This window comes from Odontesthes bonariensis, chromosome 16 (genome assembly GCF_027942865.1).
Source record: "Odontesthes bonariensis isolate fOdoBon6 chromosome 16, fOdoBon6.hap1, whole genome shotgun sequence".
Classification (NCBI taxonomy): Eukaryota; Metazoa; Chordata; class Actinopteri; order Atheriniformes; family Atherinopsidae; genus Odontesthes; species Odontesthes bonariensis.
In genome coordinates, this window is record NC_134521.1 from 36168051 (window position 1) to 36189621 (window position 21571).

At 41.4% G+C, this 21571-nt stretch overlaps 1 protein-coding gene across 1 annotated transcript; it reads right to left on the minus strand.

Moving 5' to 3' along the window:
• Positions 1-2159: 2159 nt before the first annotated feature.
• On the minus strand, positions 2160-20401 carry unc119a2 (unc-119 lipid binding chaperone a2). Its single transcript, XM_075487003.1, has 5 exons — positions 20088-20401; positions 8186-8299; positions 7451-7550; positions 7185-7357; positions 2160-4129 (listed from the first exon to the last, which is right to left on the minus strand). Exons 1-5 carry the CDS (start codon positions 20356-20358, stop codon positions 4017-4019), a joined length of 771 nt encoding a protein of 256 aa, XP_075343118.1. The 5' UTR covers positions 20359-20401; the 3' UTR covers positions 2160-4016.
• Positions 20402-21571: the final 1170 nt, after the last annotated feature.

Consider the following 21571-nt stretch of genomic DNA (forward strand, 5'->3'; position numbering starts at 1 on the left):
GCTGCTTGAAATAACAAGCTTAGAAACCAGAGTTCTGGTGCCTTTACATGAGTCCACATGACAAGACCATCCTCCTCCCAAAAATGTTATGCAAGCAGATATGACCGATAATTACGTATTCAGCAATATACGACTTCTAGCAACTGCATATAACTGTAAAAATGGTGGCCATGAGGACGACAGCCATGTTGTAAAAAGAATGTTTTATCTTCAACCATAATCATTTTCTAACCCCACCCAAATAGTTTTGATTTCTTACCCAAACTAGTTGACATTATTGCCTGAAGTTTCACTGTAATGTGTGTTTTCACACCAAGACAACCAGCAAAAAAATGGCGTCCCCGAAGGCGATGGCCCTGACGAAAATAAGGACACATTTGATCCCTAAAATACTTTTTCTCACCCATAACCCTGTCATGTTATTTACAAACTGTAACACTGAAATGAAAAGGCAGTTATATATATATATATATATATATATATGTATATACATCGGTGTTGATGTCACATTACTCAAAGGCACATGGGGGGAAATTTAATTTCCCTCTGGGATAAATAAAGTATTTTTTTTAAATTTTGAATTGAATTGAATGACACGTGAAACTGTTCCATCCATTTTCTCTTCAGGAGGTGTTTGTTGCTTGTTAATCAAAAGGCTTGAGTCATGATTCCCTCCTATTTCTCATACGGGGTGATACTGGACGGTGTTGTAGGTCGCATTTAAGGGTATGAACAAAACTTTTATGCTGGCTTTTGATCAGAGGACTTGAACATGCCCCGCCTGTGCTATTCAGTATCATGACTGCAGCATGGAAAGACATGTGCACGACTGCTAACCTTTCAGGAAAAATTCCCATTCCCACTTAAAAAGTATCATTTTGGTGTTGTGATTTCCCTCTTGCACAATCATGACACCAAATAGCTTTGTTTGATTGTTTCCTCCATTTTCACAGCAATGTAGCAAGCATAACACTTCCTAATATCATTGAGAAGTTCCCGTTGTATGCACCGGTGAAGTCTTTTTTTTAAGCTGTGATCTGTGGCACTTGCAGACTTAAGCTGAGTCTGAATGAGTTATTCATGTTTGAAGTTCCCCTACGTTTGAGCAGATTTAATGCATTCATAATGTTTCATTTCCTGAGCATGTTTTAAAAGAACCCTGTTTAAAGGCACCCGTGATCATTGGTTTGATCTGAAGGTAGCACACATGCTGAGAAAACATTGCTGCTGGCCCAGCCCAACTTCGATCAAATGCTCATTTATTACCAGGTCACATCTTGTTTGTTTGCCAGGTCGCTTTTTGATGCCCTGCAGAGACGCGCTCCAAAAAATAAATTCTCCCAATTATACATCTATACGGTTGATTTCGTTCTTGTGTGAAAAAACTAGATGTCACAGGTTAATGGGTGTGCTGTCCATGTGCTGCTAGGCTAACCTTTTACCTTAAAGCAGGGGCTAGCAAGGCTTAGTCAGTTTCAGTGGAGATTTAACCCAGGCTCTCCTTGCTCTAGCCTCACACTGAACAGACATTTCACTGAAAGCAAATAAGCACATTTCTAAAAATCTTCCTTTAAAACCTCCACTCCAGTTGTTCAATTCAATTCAATTCATTTTTATTTATATAGCGCCAAATACAACAAATGTCATCTCAAGGCACTTAGATAGTAAGTCCAATTCAAGCCAATTGGAATTCAATTAATTAATAATAATCATAATTCATAAAATAATCCAATTCGTTCATAAAGAGCCAATTCAAAAACAATTTCCTAGCTAAGAAAACCAACAGATAAAGTTAAAGAGGCTTGGACAAAATGTCTGACAGCATCAAGGAAGGTGAAAAGCACAAGTCAATATCAGGAAGGTGTCATTAATACTGCGTTCAGTGAGTACAGATTAAAAGGCTGGTTGAAGGATAACTGTGAGATAAGAGGCTGCCAATAGGATGTGTCTGCAGTGAAGGTCACTTTCTATCACGTTTATTGCAAGAGAATGTAATAAAGTGGGAACAGGGGCAGAGTGTTCCAGGAGAGCTGTGTTTCTTTCACATTACATGTGATATACAGTGTGGGCCATGTGTATAATAATAAAGCATCGTCATGCAAACGGCGTCTCTCGTTCATTCACTCTGCACTCAAACAATTACAGGCAAGACAAAGAGCTCCTTCAAAAAGTCCAATATATCTTTATTTCACTTTTGTTCAGTCACACAAACATTTTTAGACTTTACACGAGTTAAAAAATTATTTGTACGATTCATAAATCTCTCCTATATATCTGTGTTACAAGTTCTGACAAAACATTCAAGTCAATCAGTTTAATCTCTGATTAAGTTCGATCCGAGTTCCTTCCTGTTCGTTTTGCAGCTTTTTGTTCCTCTTGTGCAACTTATATAGGCCCAAACCCACAAATCCATGGAAATCTGTATCACTTGAGAGGGAAAAACAATCTAAATCCCTGTTTTCTAAGTTGATCTGAACTCACAGCAGGAGGATTCCTGAAACTTCCCGGTCCTGTTTCACAGACCTGGCTCAACTAGCATTTGAAAATAATTCACATTTAAATAGCTTAAGTGTAATATGAAGTCTTTAAAGACATTAACTAAAAAAAACTGAATATGTGAAGACATGACCCAAAAAATAAAAATAAAGTAAAGAATTATTGAGATACTCTTGAGTCAGGCTGTGTCTTAGCAAAATGTGCTTAATTGGGTTTAGAGGCATCCAGAGACAACACTCCTTTAAACACCTGCAGATCAACACACTCTGCTGCCAATCACTGGAATGTGTCGGAGTGAAAACACAGAAACATACCAGAGGCAAAAATTAGGTAACAGAGAGACAACATTACGAATCTGACAGGACACAGGCTACCACAGAAACATGAATAAGGTTGAACACAAATCTTTGGGGATTTAATTGCTTTGCTACATTCCCCAACCTTCTCTCTCTCACAACTTAATTCTGACAGGGCTAATGTCTACAAACCAAAGTTTTCCCGTTCCTCTCTTCATCCTCTTCCCCAAGCGGGAACTTTAACTCGGACACAAAACGTGCAACTTTACAACTGAGAATGTCTTTATCGCTTTAACAAAGTAACAATGAGGCTGGAGCACAGATGACAAAGTGCATTTATGGTCTTATCAGAACAGCTCACTTTTCTAAGTGTCCTCGTTGTTGTGAAGATGTTGTGCTTTGAGAAAATGCAGTGAACACACACCGAGCACTACTGTTAATGCAGGCGACACGACTCACAAACAGACCAGGAAATCAGGAAGAAAAAAAGTCTTCTGTGTAGGAAATGTGCTCAAAGGTTTGAAAATCTACTTGAACTTTCCTAAGCAAACTGAAACATCACTGACGTTAAAATGATTTTTTTTTTTTTAATTACCATACCAGTAATCATGCTAATATCATACAAAAAGACATGAAACGCACAAACACATGGAAACCACTTGTTGAATCAGAGAACTCTTTCCCTCAAACTATTACTGACGTTTTCAGATAAGAGATTTGTTCCTAATCTCTACAGGAATGAAAAAAATAGTTTATATCAGCTTCTGAGGAGGTTTTCTACTTCACAAACCATCTGATAAATCCTAAAAAAAGTCGCTCAGCCGCTGGTTAAACATGTTGCAGAAACATGCGCAGCGATGCCACTGTTATGCTTCCGTGTGTGTGTTTGGGTGCATGTCGCTTCTTTGCAGGTTTGGACAAATATCTATGTGCCTACACACACACACACACACACACACACACACACACACGCACACACACAGACACACACACACACACGCACACACACACACACACACACACACACACACACACACACACACACACAGATTGGGGCTGTCGCATCTGTTCTTGGATGCAGTCTCTCAGAAGGAAAAGACAGAGAAAGAGAAAAAGAGAGAGACGGGCTGCTTGGTGGACAGGTTGTTAACTCCACCACTGTTCTCTAATCGTCTCGCACTCCGGTCCATAAATCCACCCGTCTCTCGTGTGGGTGTGCCGTCTCTACGTCCCGCCGTTGTACGAGTAGTCTGCCTTGTTGTGCATCACCAGCTTCTTGTCCACGAAGTAGAAGCTGTCAGACTGTGTCTCATACGGGTGCTGGATCATCTCTCTGACTGTGAGCAGAGACAAAAACATCCCAGCTGTTAGAGCACCAGGTCCCAGCAGGGTCCATCTCACGAGATGGTTTTAAGGATTAAAAAAAGGAAAAGTAATCACCTCTTTTGAATAAGTGTTTCTTTGGCTCTGAAAGCTGCATGGCTTTGGATCAAAATGGAATATCTCAACAACCCCCGGTTACAAGCACTTTTACAGAAAAGCCGCAGTTTTAAGTAAATCAAAGCAGAAATCAATTACAAGCTTAAAGCCTATAATTTACAGAAAACTACAACGACCACCTATTTTAATAAGTAATAATAGCAACAACAACAGATTGGCAAAGTTGAAAAGAAAAAAAGATCTCATATCTCACAGAACTTGTGAGGTCAATTAGAAACAGGTCTGTGAGAGTTTTGGGTGTAGAAAGAGCATCCCAGAGAGGCTGAGAGAGGCAGTTAAGAACGGGATCAGTTTACCACTGCGTGGCAGACTGTGAGGGTAAAGGTTCAAGAATAATGTTTCTAAGAGGTCAGCAGCTGTGGCACAGGAGCTGTCTGCCACTGCACAGACTGTATAAATGCACAGACTGTATAAATGCACAGACTGTATAAATGCAAAAACTGTATAAATGCACAGACTGTATGAATGCACAGACTGTATAAATGCACAGACTGTATAAATGCACAGACTGTATAAATGCACAGACTGTATGAATGCACAGACTGTATGAATGCACAGACTGTATGAATGCACAGACTGTATAAATGCACAGACTGTATGTATGCACAGACTGTATAAATGCACAGACTGTATGAATGCACAGACTGTATAAATGCACAGACTGTATAAATGCACAGACTGTATGAATGCACAGACTGTATGAATGCACAGACTGTATAAATGCACAGACTGTATGAATGCACAGACTGTATAAATGCACAGACTGTATGAATGCACAGACTGTATAAATGCACAGACTGTATGAATGCACAGACTGTATAAATGCACAGACTGTATGAATGCACAGACTGTATAAATGCACAGACTGTATAAATGCACAGACTGTATAAATGCACAGACTGTATAAATGCACAGACTGTATGAATGCACAGACTGTATAAATGCACAGACTGTATGAATGCACAGACTGTATAAATGCACAGACTGTATAAATGCACAGACTGTATGAATGCACAGACTGTATAAATGCACAGACTGTATAAATGCACAGACTGTATAAATGCACAGACTGTATGAATGCACAGACTGTATAAATGCACAGACTGTATGAATGCACAGACTGTATGAATGCACAGACTGTATGAATGCACAGACTGTATAAATGCACAGACTGTATAAATGCACAGACTGTATGAATGCACAGACTGTATAAATGCACAGACTGTATAAATGCACAGACTGTATGAATGCACAGACTGTATAAATGCACAGACTGTATAAATGCACAGACTGTATGAATGCACAGACTGTATAAATGCACAGACTGTATGAATGCACAGCCTGTATAAATGCACAGACTGTATGAATGCACAGACTGTATAAATGCACAGACTGTATGAATGCACAGACTGTATGAATGCACAGACTGTATGAATGCACAGACTGTATAAATGCACAGACTGTATAAATGCACAGACTGTATGAATGCACAGACTGTATGAATGCACAGACTGTATAAATGCACAGACTGTATAAATGCACAGACTGTATGAATGCACAGACTGTATAAATGCACAGACTGTATAAATGCACAGACTGTATGAATGCACAGACTGTATAAATGCACAGACTGTATAAATGCACAGACTGTATGAATGCACAGACTGTATAAATGCACAGACTGTATGAATGCACAGCCTGTATAAATGCACAGACTGTATGAATGCACAGACTGTATAAATGCACAGACTGTATGAATGCACAGACTGTATAAATGCACAGACTGTATGAATGCACAGACTGTATGAATGCACAGACTGTATGAATGCACAGACTGTATGAATGCACAGCCTGTATAAATGCACAGACTGTATGAATGCACAGACTGTATGAATGCAGCTTTTTTTAGTGGCCAACAAGACGAGCAAAGCACTGTTTAAATGCAGTCCATCTATTAATCAGGGTTTAAACAGTCTTATCAGGCCGTGGCTCAATAGAAATACTAGATCCAAATCTGGATGCAGCTTTCTGTCAAAATAATCACATCAAAGGTAACCACCAGGTGACATTCTTTTTGTGAACATTCAATTCAATTTAGCAGACAACTAAGAACACATTTGATATTATGGGGTTCAGTATCCCAGGATATGTCCACTTAAAGCCCAATGAAGTAGGGGATAGAACCAGTGACCCTCCAAATGAAGGATGACAATTCTACCCTACGAGCTACAGTCGCCCTGTTCAACATTTATAAATGGGGTATTTTGAATGTACTTTATTTCCAAAAAAGAGATAAAACTCAATTTTCTGCACATACAGTATTCATGGTGTCTGAAAGATGGAGCCTCATAGCTGTGGAATACTTCCTCTATTCCTAATCCTTGAAGCTGAATGCAGGTATGAAGGAAACACCTTCATAATGGTTGACTCTCACATTAATGTCCCTCTCAGGATGAACTCTGGTATCTGGCACCATCATCAGGTCAAAATTAGACATTTAAATACCTTCTTTCTTTCTTTCTTTCTTTCTTTCTTTCTTTCTTTCTTTCTTTCTTTCTTTCTTTCTTTCTTTCTTATCTGTCTTTTGTCATTTACTTTTAAATAACTAATGATAACAGATAAAAACTGTAAACTGAGATGGTGAACATACTTAGAATTGCATCAGAACTTTTGCACTATTCATTTAGTATCGTGTAGCATGCTGATGCAGCTTCGGAGAGTTGCTTGAATAGCTGTAGGCAGTAAAAGCTGCAAGGAAATGTGTGTTTTAAAGGCCGTTAGGATCCAGTCCCATAGCTGATTGGATTGTCTGCACACTGCTTTACTCAGAAAGCACATGAAGCAGCGTGTGCATCACATTGTTTTTTTACGTGTGTTCGTGTGCTGACTTACTAATGTCCTCGGACAGAGGTGGGAATTCATAGATGTGTTCACAGGTGTTCTTGCTGCTGGGCATACAGAAGCCAAACTCAAAGTCGAAACTCTTGAGCAACTTCTCTCTGAAATAATGTCTCTCGATCATCCTGAAGTTCTCAATCGGCTTGTCTCCGACTGTGAACTCAACGCTGGATGGAGGAGGACAGGCAGAGGAGAAAGGAGGTCAGAACTGAAAACAAAGTTACCCCCGTAATTAGAGGCTGATGCACATCCTCACTTACGTGGCTCCAACCTGCCGCAGTCGAAGGAAAGCGGGGGTGAACTGGTAACGGACAAACCGGCCGGCGTTCGGGTCCATGTCCCTCTTTTCTCCTGCTTTATCTGAGGCAAACACCAGTGTGCATGGAACAGAATTTAATTAAATAAATGCTTTGAGAAGCAGTATCAGGGATATATTTACAATAAGGGATTATTATAGGGTGGAAGGGTCTATTATAACCAAGTTCATGTGTAAAGAAACAGGCAGTTTGACTGCCTGCAGTAAATGTAAGAAACTGATGTTTTTGAAGATGAATGAGCCAAAGGAACAACCTTCTCATTTACAGTATATCATACCTTATCTTCAGAATTTACAGACATATTATAAACATTCAGTTAATCAATGTCAGCATGTAAACTGTTACCCCAGCTGACTTCTGCTCAGTAAATAGAGGCAAGTGTGCTAATAGACACACAGCTGGAAGGATATGAATGTGTTCTCTTAAAAAAATATTCATTGTTTCTTTGTAATTGTACATATAATGTTTGCCTTTGGCACCATCAGCTTACTATTTTGTTATTTGCTGAAGTTTCTGTGTGACAGTCCTAATGGGGATCATGTTTCTCTGTTGATCATGCATGTTACAGGAGGTGCAGGTGTGCACCTGGTTGTGTAAAGCTCCTCTGTGATGTGTAAAGCACTTAATGATCAAGTCAGATTAAGCACAACGAATCCACAGGATGGTTCGGTGACTTGCCTGCGGACGGAGGTTTGGTGATTTCGAACAGAACCGTGGCCGTCTCCATGTCTCTGATCTTGAACCTGGTGAAGTCGATGTTGTAAATGTTCTGGTCCGGGCCGCACAGATAATCTGAGGAGGTGCAGATTATTATGAGATCAACGTGGAAAAGGTTTCAGCTGGAAATGACAGAGTAAAACTTTGACTACGTGCATATAAAGCAGGTGAATTCAACATGCATGCAATGAGCAGCCGGGCACAGTTTTAAATAAAGGAAATAGTTTACAGCAATTACATTTCTACATCAACAGAAAACACTGTTCATGCATGTTGTTGTGTCTATAACTGAGGTATCATTTGTCACCAATAATTCTAATTCTCACTTATCTGTGTCATAATGCAAAATCTAAACAGCAAGCAGCATGCAAACTGAATGGAGCATTGAGTAAAATAGCTGACTGGCTAGATTACTCTTGTCTGACACTGAATACATCAAAAACTGTTTGTATGTACTTCTCTTCACGTAAAAACAAGAGTCAAGAGCCAGACATATTTGTTAAAGGTGAAAGGCTCAATGTAGTAGATGATTTTAAATATTTAGGGGTCATTGTTGACTCTCATTTAACTTTTAAAAAACATATTAAAAAGGTAAATGGTCGAGTGAAAAGGAATCTCCTAAATTTTAAGGTAATTAGGAATCAGATGACAACAGAGGCAGCTAAACTTTATTTTCATGCTATGATTTTAACGCATATCTCATATTGCTTAACCACCTGGTCTCAAGCAAATACAACTGCCATGTCACTGATCTACAAATCTTACAAACAGGCACTGAAAATCCTGGGAAAAAAATCCAACACTTACCATCACTGTACTATCATACAGAAGTATGGTTTATTTAGTCTAGACTATTTTATTTCTTTTTCAAACTGCTGTCTATTTTTTAAAATTATAAATGATCTTGCTCCCCCTCCCCTTAAGCAATTTGTGAGTCTGCGCAGACCCACAACTAATACAATAGCTACAAGAGCATCATCTAGAGGGGACTGCATAAGTGGGTTCAGATATTCCACTTTTGGACAAAGTGCCTTCTCAGTAAAAACATCAGGGCTGTGGAATAGCATCCCTGTTGGTATCAGGGAAAGCACCACACTTAGTACTTTTAAATCAGGTCTTAAGAAGTGGCTAGAAGCAGGGCAGCACTGTGGACATTTTTAGTCATTGATTTTGTGTATTTGTGTTTACTTTATCATATATCATGTTTTTGTTTCGTTAGTTTATTTTTAAATTGTGTTTGCCTACTTGTCATGCAATATACTGTAGGCCTATTCTGCACATAGTCTCACCCAATATTGTGTTTTGTTGTTATATTTTTGTATTATTATTAATTTTAATCTTTTTTTTTTTAACTTAACATCAATTCCTGTCCAGGGACTACAGATGAAAATTAGCCTTGTGGCTATAATCTGGCTCAATTGTATGTTGTGCACTGTCCCTGTTAAATAAACATTAAACTAAACTAAATAAAAGGCTGTTTCATTTTCTGTGTTGTGTTGAATCTTGATTATTTGATACAACAAAGATTACTGAAATTATGGTTGATATAATAATGTTATAGCATTACGTAGGACTTAGAAGAACTGCTGCGACCACAGGAAGTGTTTTTCTCTTAAAAAGCTCTATTTGAACAGAGGGAATGAGGGTGTGACTTCACACGCTTCTTTACAACCACGAACACACATCAACACTGAAAGTGTGCACGAACAAAGAAAGGTGCTAAATTATGATGTCAAATATCAACACACCCAATAACTTCAACAAAAAAATTCTGTTTACTTCATCTCCGAGCAATCAGCTGCAGCCGACTGTTTTGTAAAGAATCTCCATCAATGCATTTTGTTTTGAATCTTGATGGCAAACTGCATTGCAGAAGCCATTTCCCAACAAATCAAACTCAAGCACAAACCCATAAGCAGCCAGTAAGAAAGAGAAGGGGGTTATTTTTATTCCCCTAATCCTTCCTGCCCTTACCAGGCAGTGTCACTCCTTATTAGAGTTCCCCAGCAGAGCAGGCACTTCCTGCTTCCTCCCTGATCCCATACTACTGCGACGTGAAGCTCACATCTATCCCCGCATGGATGCTGCTGCTCCCTCCTCTCACAACAGAAGCAAAAGAAAAAAAGCCAAGATAAAGAAAAGAAAAGAAAAGAAAAACAAATCATTTCAGGGATTTGTGGGAGCATCAGTGCAGGTCTGAGCAGAAACCAGAGAAACCAAGTCAGTCTTTAGATGCTTGTGTGTAGTAACGTGCCGTGTCCACCTATCGGCTCAGAGTCTGCTCGTCCTTCTCATTTGATCGCAGCACATCCACAGTCGTCGGATGGCAGCGTGTGGGTTTTAGTTTTTGTTGAGGAACAAATGGCACGACTGCTGTGTCAGCTGATGATAAGCAAACAGCATCTGCCTGCTAAAAGAAACAGAGGAGGAAATGGTGTCTGGGGGGATTTAATCGCTAACGATGGCGGCTCTGACCGGCCAGTCAACCCACCAGCTGCTCTAAACTCATACCCGATATCCCTGCCTCACAAATTACATGTCAGGGCCTGACGCCAACTGTTTTCCTCATTTGTCTGCTTGTAATTACTGTTAATACAAAAACAGGAAAAAATCCTCCTAGATGTTTCATCAGGGAGTGTGATATGTACACCAAGCATCATGGAAATGTTCTGCTGGAAACTGCAGCACATGATGGCCAGTCATTGACAACAAAGAGGCTGCTTGCAGTAATGAAGCCAAAGAGAATTATCACCTCAATCTGTGGCTCTCCTCTGCAGATTTATAACAGTTTTAGTTAATTGTGCAGCTGTTTGGTCATAAAATTACAGTTTTATTCAACCTCAGGGTTCTAATTACTGTATTTTGGTTGCACAAAGTAGCTGTCCTCTCAGCTACAAAAGCTGACATCAGTGGACAATTCCTCAAAAGGCAGACAGACACAGACAGAAATGAGCTGACTGGGGTCGATAAAACCAAAAAAGGGAAGAAACACAGATGCACTTGAGAGCAAAGATTGCTATGTGCGTGCCGGATAATATGTTTGCTTGATATCAACATAAAAGCTAATGAGATGTAGGCAGAAAACTTAAAAACTTGAAAACTTGAAAGATGTGGTCATTAGTGTTCCTACATTTAAAGTGTGACTGAGAGAATGTGCTGCTCAGAACCAATCAGGATGAAAGTGTTACTAAGCCGTAGCCTCAGTGTTTCCCTGCATGTTATCTATCATGTTTATGGATGAAGCCCCCAAGTCCCTGCAAGCCGTCAACTCCATTTACTGCATGAGCTGAAAGTTGTTGATGGAAGTGATGAGACTGGTTGTGACGCCTTTGCTCCTCTGTCAGTCTGTATGCTGAGCTTAGCTCTTCTGAACACATCCGCTCTGCATGCGATGCTCTATTTACAACCCCCCGAATATCCTGACAAACCTGAAACTAACAGAGAAACAAACCCCTAAGCAGGGCTGTAATTTAAACTAATACCTGTGCCTATGAGAAGCGACACTGATAATACTACATCTGCATCATGGGGTGTGTGTGCAGCACATGTGCTGACTGTGCCACAGCTTTTCTAACCTGGTGCTAATAGTCATTTTTGAGGCTCCTAATGAGCACAAGGTTGAATTAGAGAAAATAGCTTTGTTGTGAGTCGGTTTGTGTGTCTCAGTGGCTGCTTTTGTGTGTGCTCTCTGTTAAAGTACACACAGTCTGCTAGCTTAGACCTCTTTCTTACCCACACACATCTTTCAGAGGGAAAAAGGCAACCAGCAAACTCCCGTTTATCACTATCAGCTCTCCTTCTGTGGTGGTAAACAGCTACTGAAGTGCGAGCAGGGCGGATCAAGCTAAAGTGTCTGGTCATTGTAGTCGAGGTTGAATTATAGAACACAAGCCAAGCATCTGAGTGTTCACTCTGCGGCTGGAAACAGGAAGCTTGTCTGAAAATCACTTGTTCAAACTTCTTCATCAGCAGGTTTTAAGAAAATTCTGCCATGACTCTCGACTCCATGTGAACCATTAACGGACAAACGTATCTCCCATTAGATGCAATCTTCTAATCCCAACACTTAAAAGCTGACTCCTTTGTTGTGCACACGGCTGGTGTGCATGTGTTTGTGTCATGCACTCCTGAACACACGCTAAGATCACAATGTAACTCTGCCGTGGACCTGATGACTCTTCACTGGGACCCTCAGAAACGTAACATTCCAATCTAAAAGAAAGGCAGCAAACCAAAAGCTTTGGGATTTTTTTAGATTTAATAATCACTACTCCAACAACAACAAAAAGCCCACAGAAGGGAAGTTAATTTCCCATCATATGAACAATAAATAAAGTTTCACACTTCTGTGAGATTGTGTCGCAACCTCACGGCGCCCTGTGGTTGTGCAACAAGCTGCTTGTGTCTCACTCTGTCTCACGCCAGAGTATCAATAGATAAATGGGTTAATGTATACAGATGCAGCATATGATTCGATTTGCTGGCATGTCAGTGCTATCTTAATACATTTCCCACTAATTAAGAGGTCATAGGGGAGGCTGGACAGCTAATTCATGGATTTTCAGTCAACAGATTTGTAGTTAAAGGCTCGTCCAATACAACCGCCTGCACTTTTCCACCTCCCTGTCCCCCCCAGGTGGTTAGGGTTCAGTGTTAAAAGTTAGATCTGCATGCTGCCTGTTCAGAAAGTTACAAACCATCCACATGCTTACGGCTTATAAATTGCACTATTCATAGGTTGTGTTTTGTGTCCTGACAGAAAATAAAAGCCTTCTCATATGTTTCAACATCCCAGTTTACATTGTGACAGCACGGTGATGGACATGCAGACAAATGCACCTATTTGCAGGCTTTCTGGTGAGACTGGGCAGGTGCTGCATTGGTGCGATGGCTATTCTGAGCTTCTTTGTGAAATGTTTGAGAGCAGCGTAAACTTTTAATCTTCACTCATTTTCTATAGTTTTAGATTCATTTGTCTGAAACAGCTGTGACAAAACTTGAACCATTTTGAAGAGCAAGGTGAAGGAATCTTGTAACCAGTTTAAAAAAGTGAATGGAAAGAGCAGAACAAATAGGGAGAAGGGGGGGGGGGGGGGGGGCTGAATTCAGTATGTGACATGCATGCTTTTCACTCTTTTCTGTGATCATTTGCCACCCATCAGCTGATATCCTGCCTGTACCTTCACATACTACCTTTAGACTAGACCAGGTGACCTGCAGTTCAACACGGACACCACAATATGCCCTAAAATCAAACAAAATACTCGTTTCTTTAGAAGCTCACCCAGTTTATGCTAGGGAATAACTGCTAAGTCTACCTGAGGAACCTTCCAGCACCAGGGTTTAAGATCACTGGCACATGAAACCATATTAAAGGCTTATAAACACAACCTGCATGCTGGCAAAAATATCAGCTGACACTGTTAATGGGATCAATGTGTCCCACTTCAGCTGCAGACTGGTGGCTTCATCCGCCCTGGAAGTTTCCACGTAGCGTTTTTCATCTCCCTGTAAATAGGATATCCTTTATCATTTTAAAAAAAGGTATTTTTATTGTAACTGTATGCTTGAAAATAGTATAATATGGAAGTGAATGCACTTCTCTGTGAGTTTAAAGTTTATCTTTGTTGTTTTAGAATAAATCAAAGTTCTGTTTTTTATTTAACATTTCAAATAAAACTAGAAAAATGACTAATTTAAATCAAAGTTAGATAAAATAAACTATTTAACAGTAAAGAATTGCAGTTAAATCAGAATTGTACTCACTTAGAGCCTAACGTGTTTAACTCTTACGACTGTGGTCTCTCTCTGAAAAGAAGCAACTCCTGATCTGCTCTCGTCACATTAAGTCGGTGATTATTGGATACATGGGTATGTAATCTGAGAGAACTTCAGAATAACTTCCAGACATTCATCAATTAAGAAAAGGCATAGCTTTGAAATCCAACATGTGATCACTGATAGCCCAAATAAAGTCTCCCACACACTTGTACAGTCATGTGATGACGGTGGTGTCATGTGACAGATAAACGTGGCTCTCTAACAGCGACAGATCATTGAGAGACGTCATCAAGTGGTATTGCTGCAACCAGATGTTCCTGAGCAACAGTATTACCCTGATAACCAGCTGCTGTGCGCACAGGTTAGAGCTAAATGTGGCGCTTTGAACTGCAACAGCATGAACAGTGATGCACTCACTTACCGGCACACTAGCATAACACCTAGTAATGTGTTAAGTTTAGAAAAAAGAACTAACTGCATGGTCAGTCACCACATCTGTTTTTGGATGTCATGCAGAACATCACAGGCACGTGTGCATTTCATCTCTGCACTTTGAGTCTGTTTCCATGAAAAGAAAGAACTTCCTACGCTTCTTTTCACAGAATCAGTTTCTGCATCTAAAACTTTGTGTCAAACATGGATTACAGTTTTACGTATCTTCCATTATCTGAGAGCACTCAGAGGACTTTACAATAAATAAAAATGAATGAAGACAATGGGAGAAGAAAGATGCCCCATCCACTTAGATGGGAGAAGGAAGGAACTGACGCAGCTCAAGTGGACTAATCCGGTTAAGTTTCTCATATGAAGGCAAATCGAGCTAATCACAAGAGAGAGGGGGCAACGAGGGGGAGGGGGATACTGATGAAGAGACTCAGTGAGGACATGAAACTGCAGCAAAGTGATGAATATCTCAAATTATTTCCTAACATGTAGTAAAATATGCCAAATCACAAGAGGAAGAGTCTCAAAATGTCATGTCATCCATCCATCCATCATCTTCCGCTGCTCCGGGGATCGGGTCGCGGGGGCAGCAGCTTAAGCAGAGAAACCCAGACGTCCCTGTCCCCGGCCACTTCCTCCAGCTCTTCTGGGGGGACCCCGAGGCGTTCCCAGGCCAGCCGAGAAACAGTCTCTCCAACGTGTCCTGGGTCTTCCCCGGGGCCTCCTCCCAGTGGGACGGGCCCGGAACACCTCACCAGGGAGGCGTCCAGGAGGCATCCTAACCAGATGCCCGAGCCACCTCATCTGACTCCTCTCGATGCGGAGGAGCAGCGGTTCTACTCCGAGCCCCTCCCGGATGACCGAGCTTCTCACCCTATCTCTAAGGGAGAGCCCAGACACCCTGCGGAGGAAACTCATTTCGGCCGCTTGTATTTGCGATCTCGTTCTTTCGGTCACTACCCACAGCTCGTGACCATAGGTGAGGGTAGGAACATAGATTGACCGGTAAATCGAGAGCTTCGCCTTCTGGCTCAGCTCCTTCTTCACCACGACGGGCCGGTGCAGAGCCCGCATCACTGCAGACGCCGCACCGATCCGCCTGTCAACCCCCTGCTCCATTCGTCCCTCACTCGTGAACAAGACCCCGAGAGATCTCGGGGTCTTGTCATGTCATTATTCTGTAATTAGTCAGACAAAAGTATATCACAGCAAAGTGTCTTAACATTTCAAAAGATGGTCAATGTTAGCATTTAGCAAAAGCACAGTCCAGATTCACCTGTGGATGACTGCATCGTGGTAACAGTGAGGTGATAAAAGGGGGACTGCTTTCAAATGAAACGACAAAGAGCAGGAGATGGGAAGATGCCTGCTGCTTAGTGAGACTGTTTACTGTTCTCAGACATAAGACTGATCTACAAACAACTTCAAGCATCGAAGAGGCTATCTGCTAGATGAAAAAATGTCACGTCTCAGTAATCTCTTTGAAAAGTGTCTCTGTTTTTCTTTTTTATCCTTGAGTGAGCGTAGGTGGTATCTGTATCAGCACTTCCCTAATTTGTGTGGAAGCAAGTTACGCCGGCCTTGTTTCATCACCTGCTGCATCATAAAGCTGTACAGTACAGATCAGCTGCATCAGCTAAATTAGTACAGGCCTAAGTGGGTTATTTAAACTGTGCACTCAATAGATCTTGTGAAATTCTAACCAATCATCACCCAGTTATTTTGAAAGAGGATGATGGGCAAATTCTCATAGTACCTAGCATGAAAAAAGGGCAGTCTTTTTTTCTTTCTCAGTCACTTCCTGTGGCCACATTTGTTATTGATTTGTGTTTGTTCAGCCATGTCGTGCAGCATGTCAAAGCATCTGTAGCAATGGTGCACTGCAGCAGGTCCAAAGCAGCAAGGACCGTTTAACCGCTCTGAACATTATTTCCCCACATTTCTAATGTTAATCCCCTTCTCCACTAACTCTTGGACCTGATCTGATCATCACTACATTCTCAGACACAAACAAATAGTAACTATGTGTGTTTGAGAAACTGATGACAGTTGGCATTTTGGTCTGAAGAATTGCTTTTGGGGAAATGACTATCAATCAGTCATTAATTGGTACTGATCAAGTTTTTCTCAGTTGCATTATCCATCACTTCAGCGATAAACCTCGTGCTACGTTAGCATTTCTGTGAGCTGTGAAAAGAAAGTGTTTCTAAATGCATTTGCACTGCGACTCCTGCTGTGGTTACCCAGAGGAAGAGGTGAATGCAGAACGAGATGATGAGGAACCTGAATGTGTGTTTGGTACAGGTTGTTTTAGCTGATAAAGCTAGATGATGGCTGCCTAAAAATGCATGTCAGAGAGGGTTTTAAGAGAGGTCTCACAGTAGCAGAACTCTTCTTCAATCACCAACATATTGTCATATATAGTATCAGATCAATCCACCATCCTCCTAACAAGGCTTGCTGTTTGTTTCATTCGTATAACAGCATAAGTGTTAAAGCCATCTCAATGTGACCGGAAACCCCCGACACCAGTCTGCTTATAGATGTAGATGCTCTGTGCAGTCAGCTGTCAGCGGTAAAGATGAAGTGAAAACAGTAACACAAAACAAGAGGAAACTAGCTTATATCAGGGTGTGTTACCCAACATGAGGTCTAAAATGAGGATTTGTTGCTTTTCTCTTCTGCCTCAAGTTCTGGAAAACTGTGAGAAATATAGTTGTTGTTTTATCACATTTTATAGGCCAAAAATGAATGGTTCAATAAATGTCAGATTAAACAACAATAAAAACAGTCATTATAAGCAGCCTTAGAAAAAAATATTGATATCTGTCTCAAAAATCTATTTATGGAGCTGTTTGTTGAGCATAAATGCCAAAAATGTACTGCGTCCACCTCCTGAAATGTCAGGACTGGCAGATTCTCTCCTTTGTGCATCATGAATTGAAGATAGGATAAAGAGAAGATAAGATGGGTAAACATACAGTAACATAGAGCCTGAGAGTTTTTCACAGGTTTTCAGAAATTTATGAGCAAAACTAATGATACAAAAAACTTTTTTCCCCCCATTATCGGCACATAGAATGAATTAATTGTTTAGCATTGCAAGGCTGGAAATAGTGCTGCAAGATATTAGGAAAATATGCAAAATCATTGTTGAATGTTGTGAAAACAACACAATATATAAACCAAATCTAAAGTGTATCATTGAGCGCTGCTTTCCAGGTGCCGGATAGTTGGAGAATGTGCACAAAGAGCAGAAATTCCACCAGATTGACCTATTAATACACCTGTGCATGTTTTACTTAAAGTCAAAGTTTCTTTGCGACACTGTGCATGTCGACATTGCAAGTAAAAGACCAAAACCTGCATCTACTCAAATAACAAGAAATATGTGACAAAAAAAGCAAAAAGCTTCTCATGTGGCACGTTTCTCACTATTTACACTTAATACTTGATAGCTTAGTGCCTTTGACGTTGTGTTATTATCACTAAACAAAACAAATATTTGCATCCCTGTGAGAATAAAAAGAAAAGTGCAATCCCAGGGGAGCTTTATTGCTGCTCCGAGGCTCCACAGTCAGGCAACAGATTAAGTTTAGGATTAAGTTAAGTACATCTGGATCAAATAAGTCAGCCCATTTGATTCCGAAGTCAAATTCAAGTAACCTGGATTAATTAGTGAGTGGGGGAATAATTATGCTGCTTCAACGTGACCTTTCTGAGAATTTATCCGACACCTAGTGAAGATTCCTCCTCTGTGATTCTGTGAGTGAAAAAAAGATTAAGAAAACACTCTTTGACTCAGCACTGTTGTCAGGCCTGTCGGAGTTGTGTCAAGTGCCTTCAGCTTTGCATCACGCCTCTTAGAGAGGGAATCAACTTCAGCCACTGGAGAATTTGAGGCAGCAAAAAAACAGATATAGACTAAACAACAGAGGGGCTTCCTTGGTTTCTCAGAGGAGAGTTCAGGTTGCTTCCTGCTTTCGTTCGACAGCCAATAACGTGTTAGACAAGTGTTAGTATGCACGTCCAATTCTGCCCATCAGGGACAGAACCGTTGAACAGGGGAGGAGAGCAGAGAGAGCAGGAAGTGTGTTGGAGAGCAGAGACGCACGATCTGCCTGCTGTAACCAAGGGGAGGATGCTTCACGTTGCCGTAGCGATTCAAGCGTGTATCCACGTTGCTGTGGTGATTCACACGTGCCTCCTGTTGCCTTCAGCGATGATGCCGCAAGACAGGAAAGTGAGACTTTCCAAGACCATAAAAGGTCCAGAGTGGAGGACGGAAGCCTCTCAATGAATCAACATGGATGAAGTGACTTGTGGAACCTCAGAGTTCTCCTCTCCTCTTCTTTCTAATGCTGCTCAGTTTACACAAGCTCCCAGACTTTTGGATGGCTGTGACTAAAAGCCAGCTGAGCCAAAGGATGTTCCCAAAGCTGGGTAAGCTGTGATTATGCTGGAGTGAGGAGTCATCATAACTTCACCTTCCTCTATTCTCTCTCTCCAAAGATAAATAAGATTAAAAAGAAGGATTAGATCGTGGAAAATATGAGTGTTTTCTCCACAGCTTCAAGAAAGTTCAAATGAAAGCAACTATTGAATTGCTTCTGGAATCTCACAGATGTAAAAATGTGGCTTCAGATAAAAGGACCATGCAGGACAAAAAAATGAACTTTTTTTTTTTAAATGAACTCATTCAGATGAGTTTGAATGAATGAACACCTTTTAGAATAACAGCAAGCAAATCCAGCAGTGTGTCTGCATGTTATTCCGTTCCTGTAATGTAACTGTGTTGTGTAAGTGGCTTTAAATCAAACGTCCTTTGGCCACCTGTTAGCTAACTTAGATGTAGGTGTTCTTGTGTACGTCAAAGCTTTCTGGAGATTTGGAGGTGTGACATCATTTAAAAAGAAAGCAAGTAATACGCTTTGTAACAAGATTTATCATTGTGGCTTAGTGAAGCGCCCAAACGTTCGATGTGCACATTTCTATCAGACATAAAGTATGCATAAAGTGGAGAGATAGAATGTGCCCTTAACTAAACACTGCGATGCTACTGATGTTTGTGACTAAGGAAATGTTGTGAAATAATAATAAAGTAACAGAGTAACCATATCTGTCAGCAAAATGTGAGTCATAAGCACAACTAAAAAATAATAGAATTGTAAAATGACCCCTGTCACACATCTCACTCTGTGCCTCTCAGATCAAATGATCCTGAAGGGAGGAAATGATCACTGGTAAAAAAAAAAAACGACATGGGAGTCGTGCTCGTGCACAATTGATTCTCATGTGCAAATTGGGGACTAGTTCCTCGCTCCATCAGCTGTCCAGCCCGGTTATTCAAACCGTACTCCTGGTACCCATTCACCCAGCTCCTCATTGTGTGCCTGCGCCACCACTCAGGCTCACTCCTCCACATGTCAAAGGGTAGAGCCACTACAGATGCCAACAGAGAGGCACGTTGGCACCGTTAAAACCAGCAGACCAACATCTGGAGCATTATCATGTGATCCAACAGGGCCTATAGATTACATAAATAAGAGGCACACAAATGACGCGATGCATGACTCATGGCTGTCACATTTGTGCGCCTTTGTCCTCCTTTCTCAGACACCAGCAGCGGGGAACTTACTCTCTGTGATCTTCTGCAAGCCCAAAACATCCTCCGGGGTGATCACCGTGCTCGCAACCAGGTCCTCCTCCATGGTCACCGGGACCCCCACCTCGGTTGAGTTGCAGCCTTTCTTCACTTTCATCGCCGCCGTCTGCTTCGGGCTGACGTTGCCGGTGCTGCCCGTGCCGCTGTCGGTGCCTCCGGCTTCTCTGGCTGGATTACTACCGGCAGGCGGCTTAACGCTTGATGGGTCCTGGCTGTTGCCTCTGCTGGCACAAGAATAGCTCATTCTCCGCTCCTCCTCCCCCCTCTCCTAACCCAGGGCTTCCAAGATACAAAACAGTTGCCTCCCTCCCTCCCTCCCTTGCCAAAGGATGCAGAGTTGCTGTCTGTTATCCGGTGCTTAATTCCAATCCGCTTCGTCTCTCTGATCCAACAGTCTGGTCGCATGCACGGAGGTTACACAGAGGGCTGGAGGCGCACAGCGGACCCCGGGCTCTGTCGGCTGGGTTTCTGCGCAGCTGCTCTTTGAGACGCTGTGTCGGCTGTGTGAAGAGAAACTAGACGTCTGAGGGAAACAATGTGCTGGGTTTGAAACTGAAAGAGAGGCGGCAGATGGTCGTGGCCGTTGAGGAGGGGGGAGAAGCTCAGCCGGCGTTTCTGCGCACTGTCTGCGCTGCATCCAGGCGACTCGCGCAGCCATAAACATGACAAACAGCTGTCTGAACACCCCGCACGCTCGCAATGCGTGCAGAGAAAAAGGGAAAAAAGGAAAGAAATGAATGGTCGTCACGCCTGAAAGGGCTGTGTGCGTTAACATGCACGCAAAGCACGCAAAACACGCTGCGTTACGAACAAGCAACACATTCACCTGCAGATCAACCTCACTGTGGAGGTCAAGAGTTCAGGGTTTTCAGTCATTTCAGTCATTTTTCAAATACCTCTTCCTGTTCGAGTTTAACGAGCTCCATTGTTTTCTACATCAATTATGCGAGATATGCAAATCAAATTCTGCACTTTTCAGTGGCCTGTATTCATTTAACAGTCTCGATCTGATATTCTGGACTGGAACAAGCAGTTAAACTAAATGTTGGGTGCTTTAGATTGAACCAATGAGGAGATTAAACTTCCAACTTTAATCTTTCAACTTTCAAATTGCTCCACGGGGCAACATCAAAACAGGCAAAAATGCAAGAAAACTGTAAGGATGAATAGTAAGTCCTCTCCTATATCATCATTCATCTCTAATTTTTAAACAGAATTTTCACTTTTGAGCCTTAAAATATATATTTTCCTCTTTGATAGAATCTTGAATGCAGAAGTATTACTCTGAGCAGTTTTTATGTGATTGGTTTAGATTGCGCATAATTTCTGGCCCATTTTGTGTGTTATTTGTACACATTTGGACTTTTAGGTGTGTCTTTTAACGCATAAGAAATTACACACCAAATCAGGTTAAGGTAAGAGTACAGGGCAAAGTGGCATCTTTTTAGACTACGTGA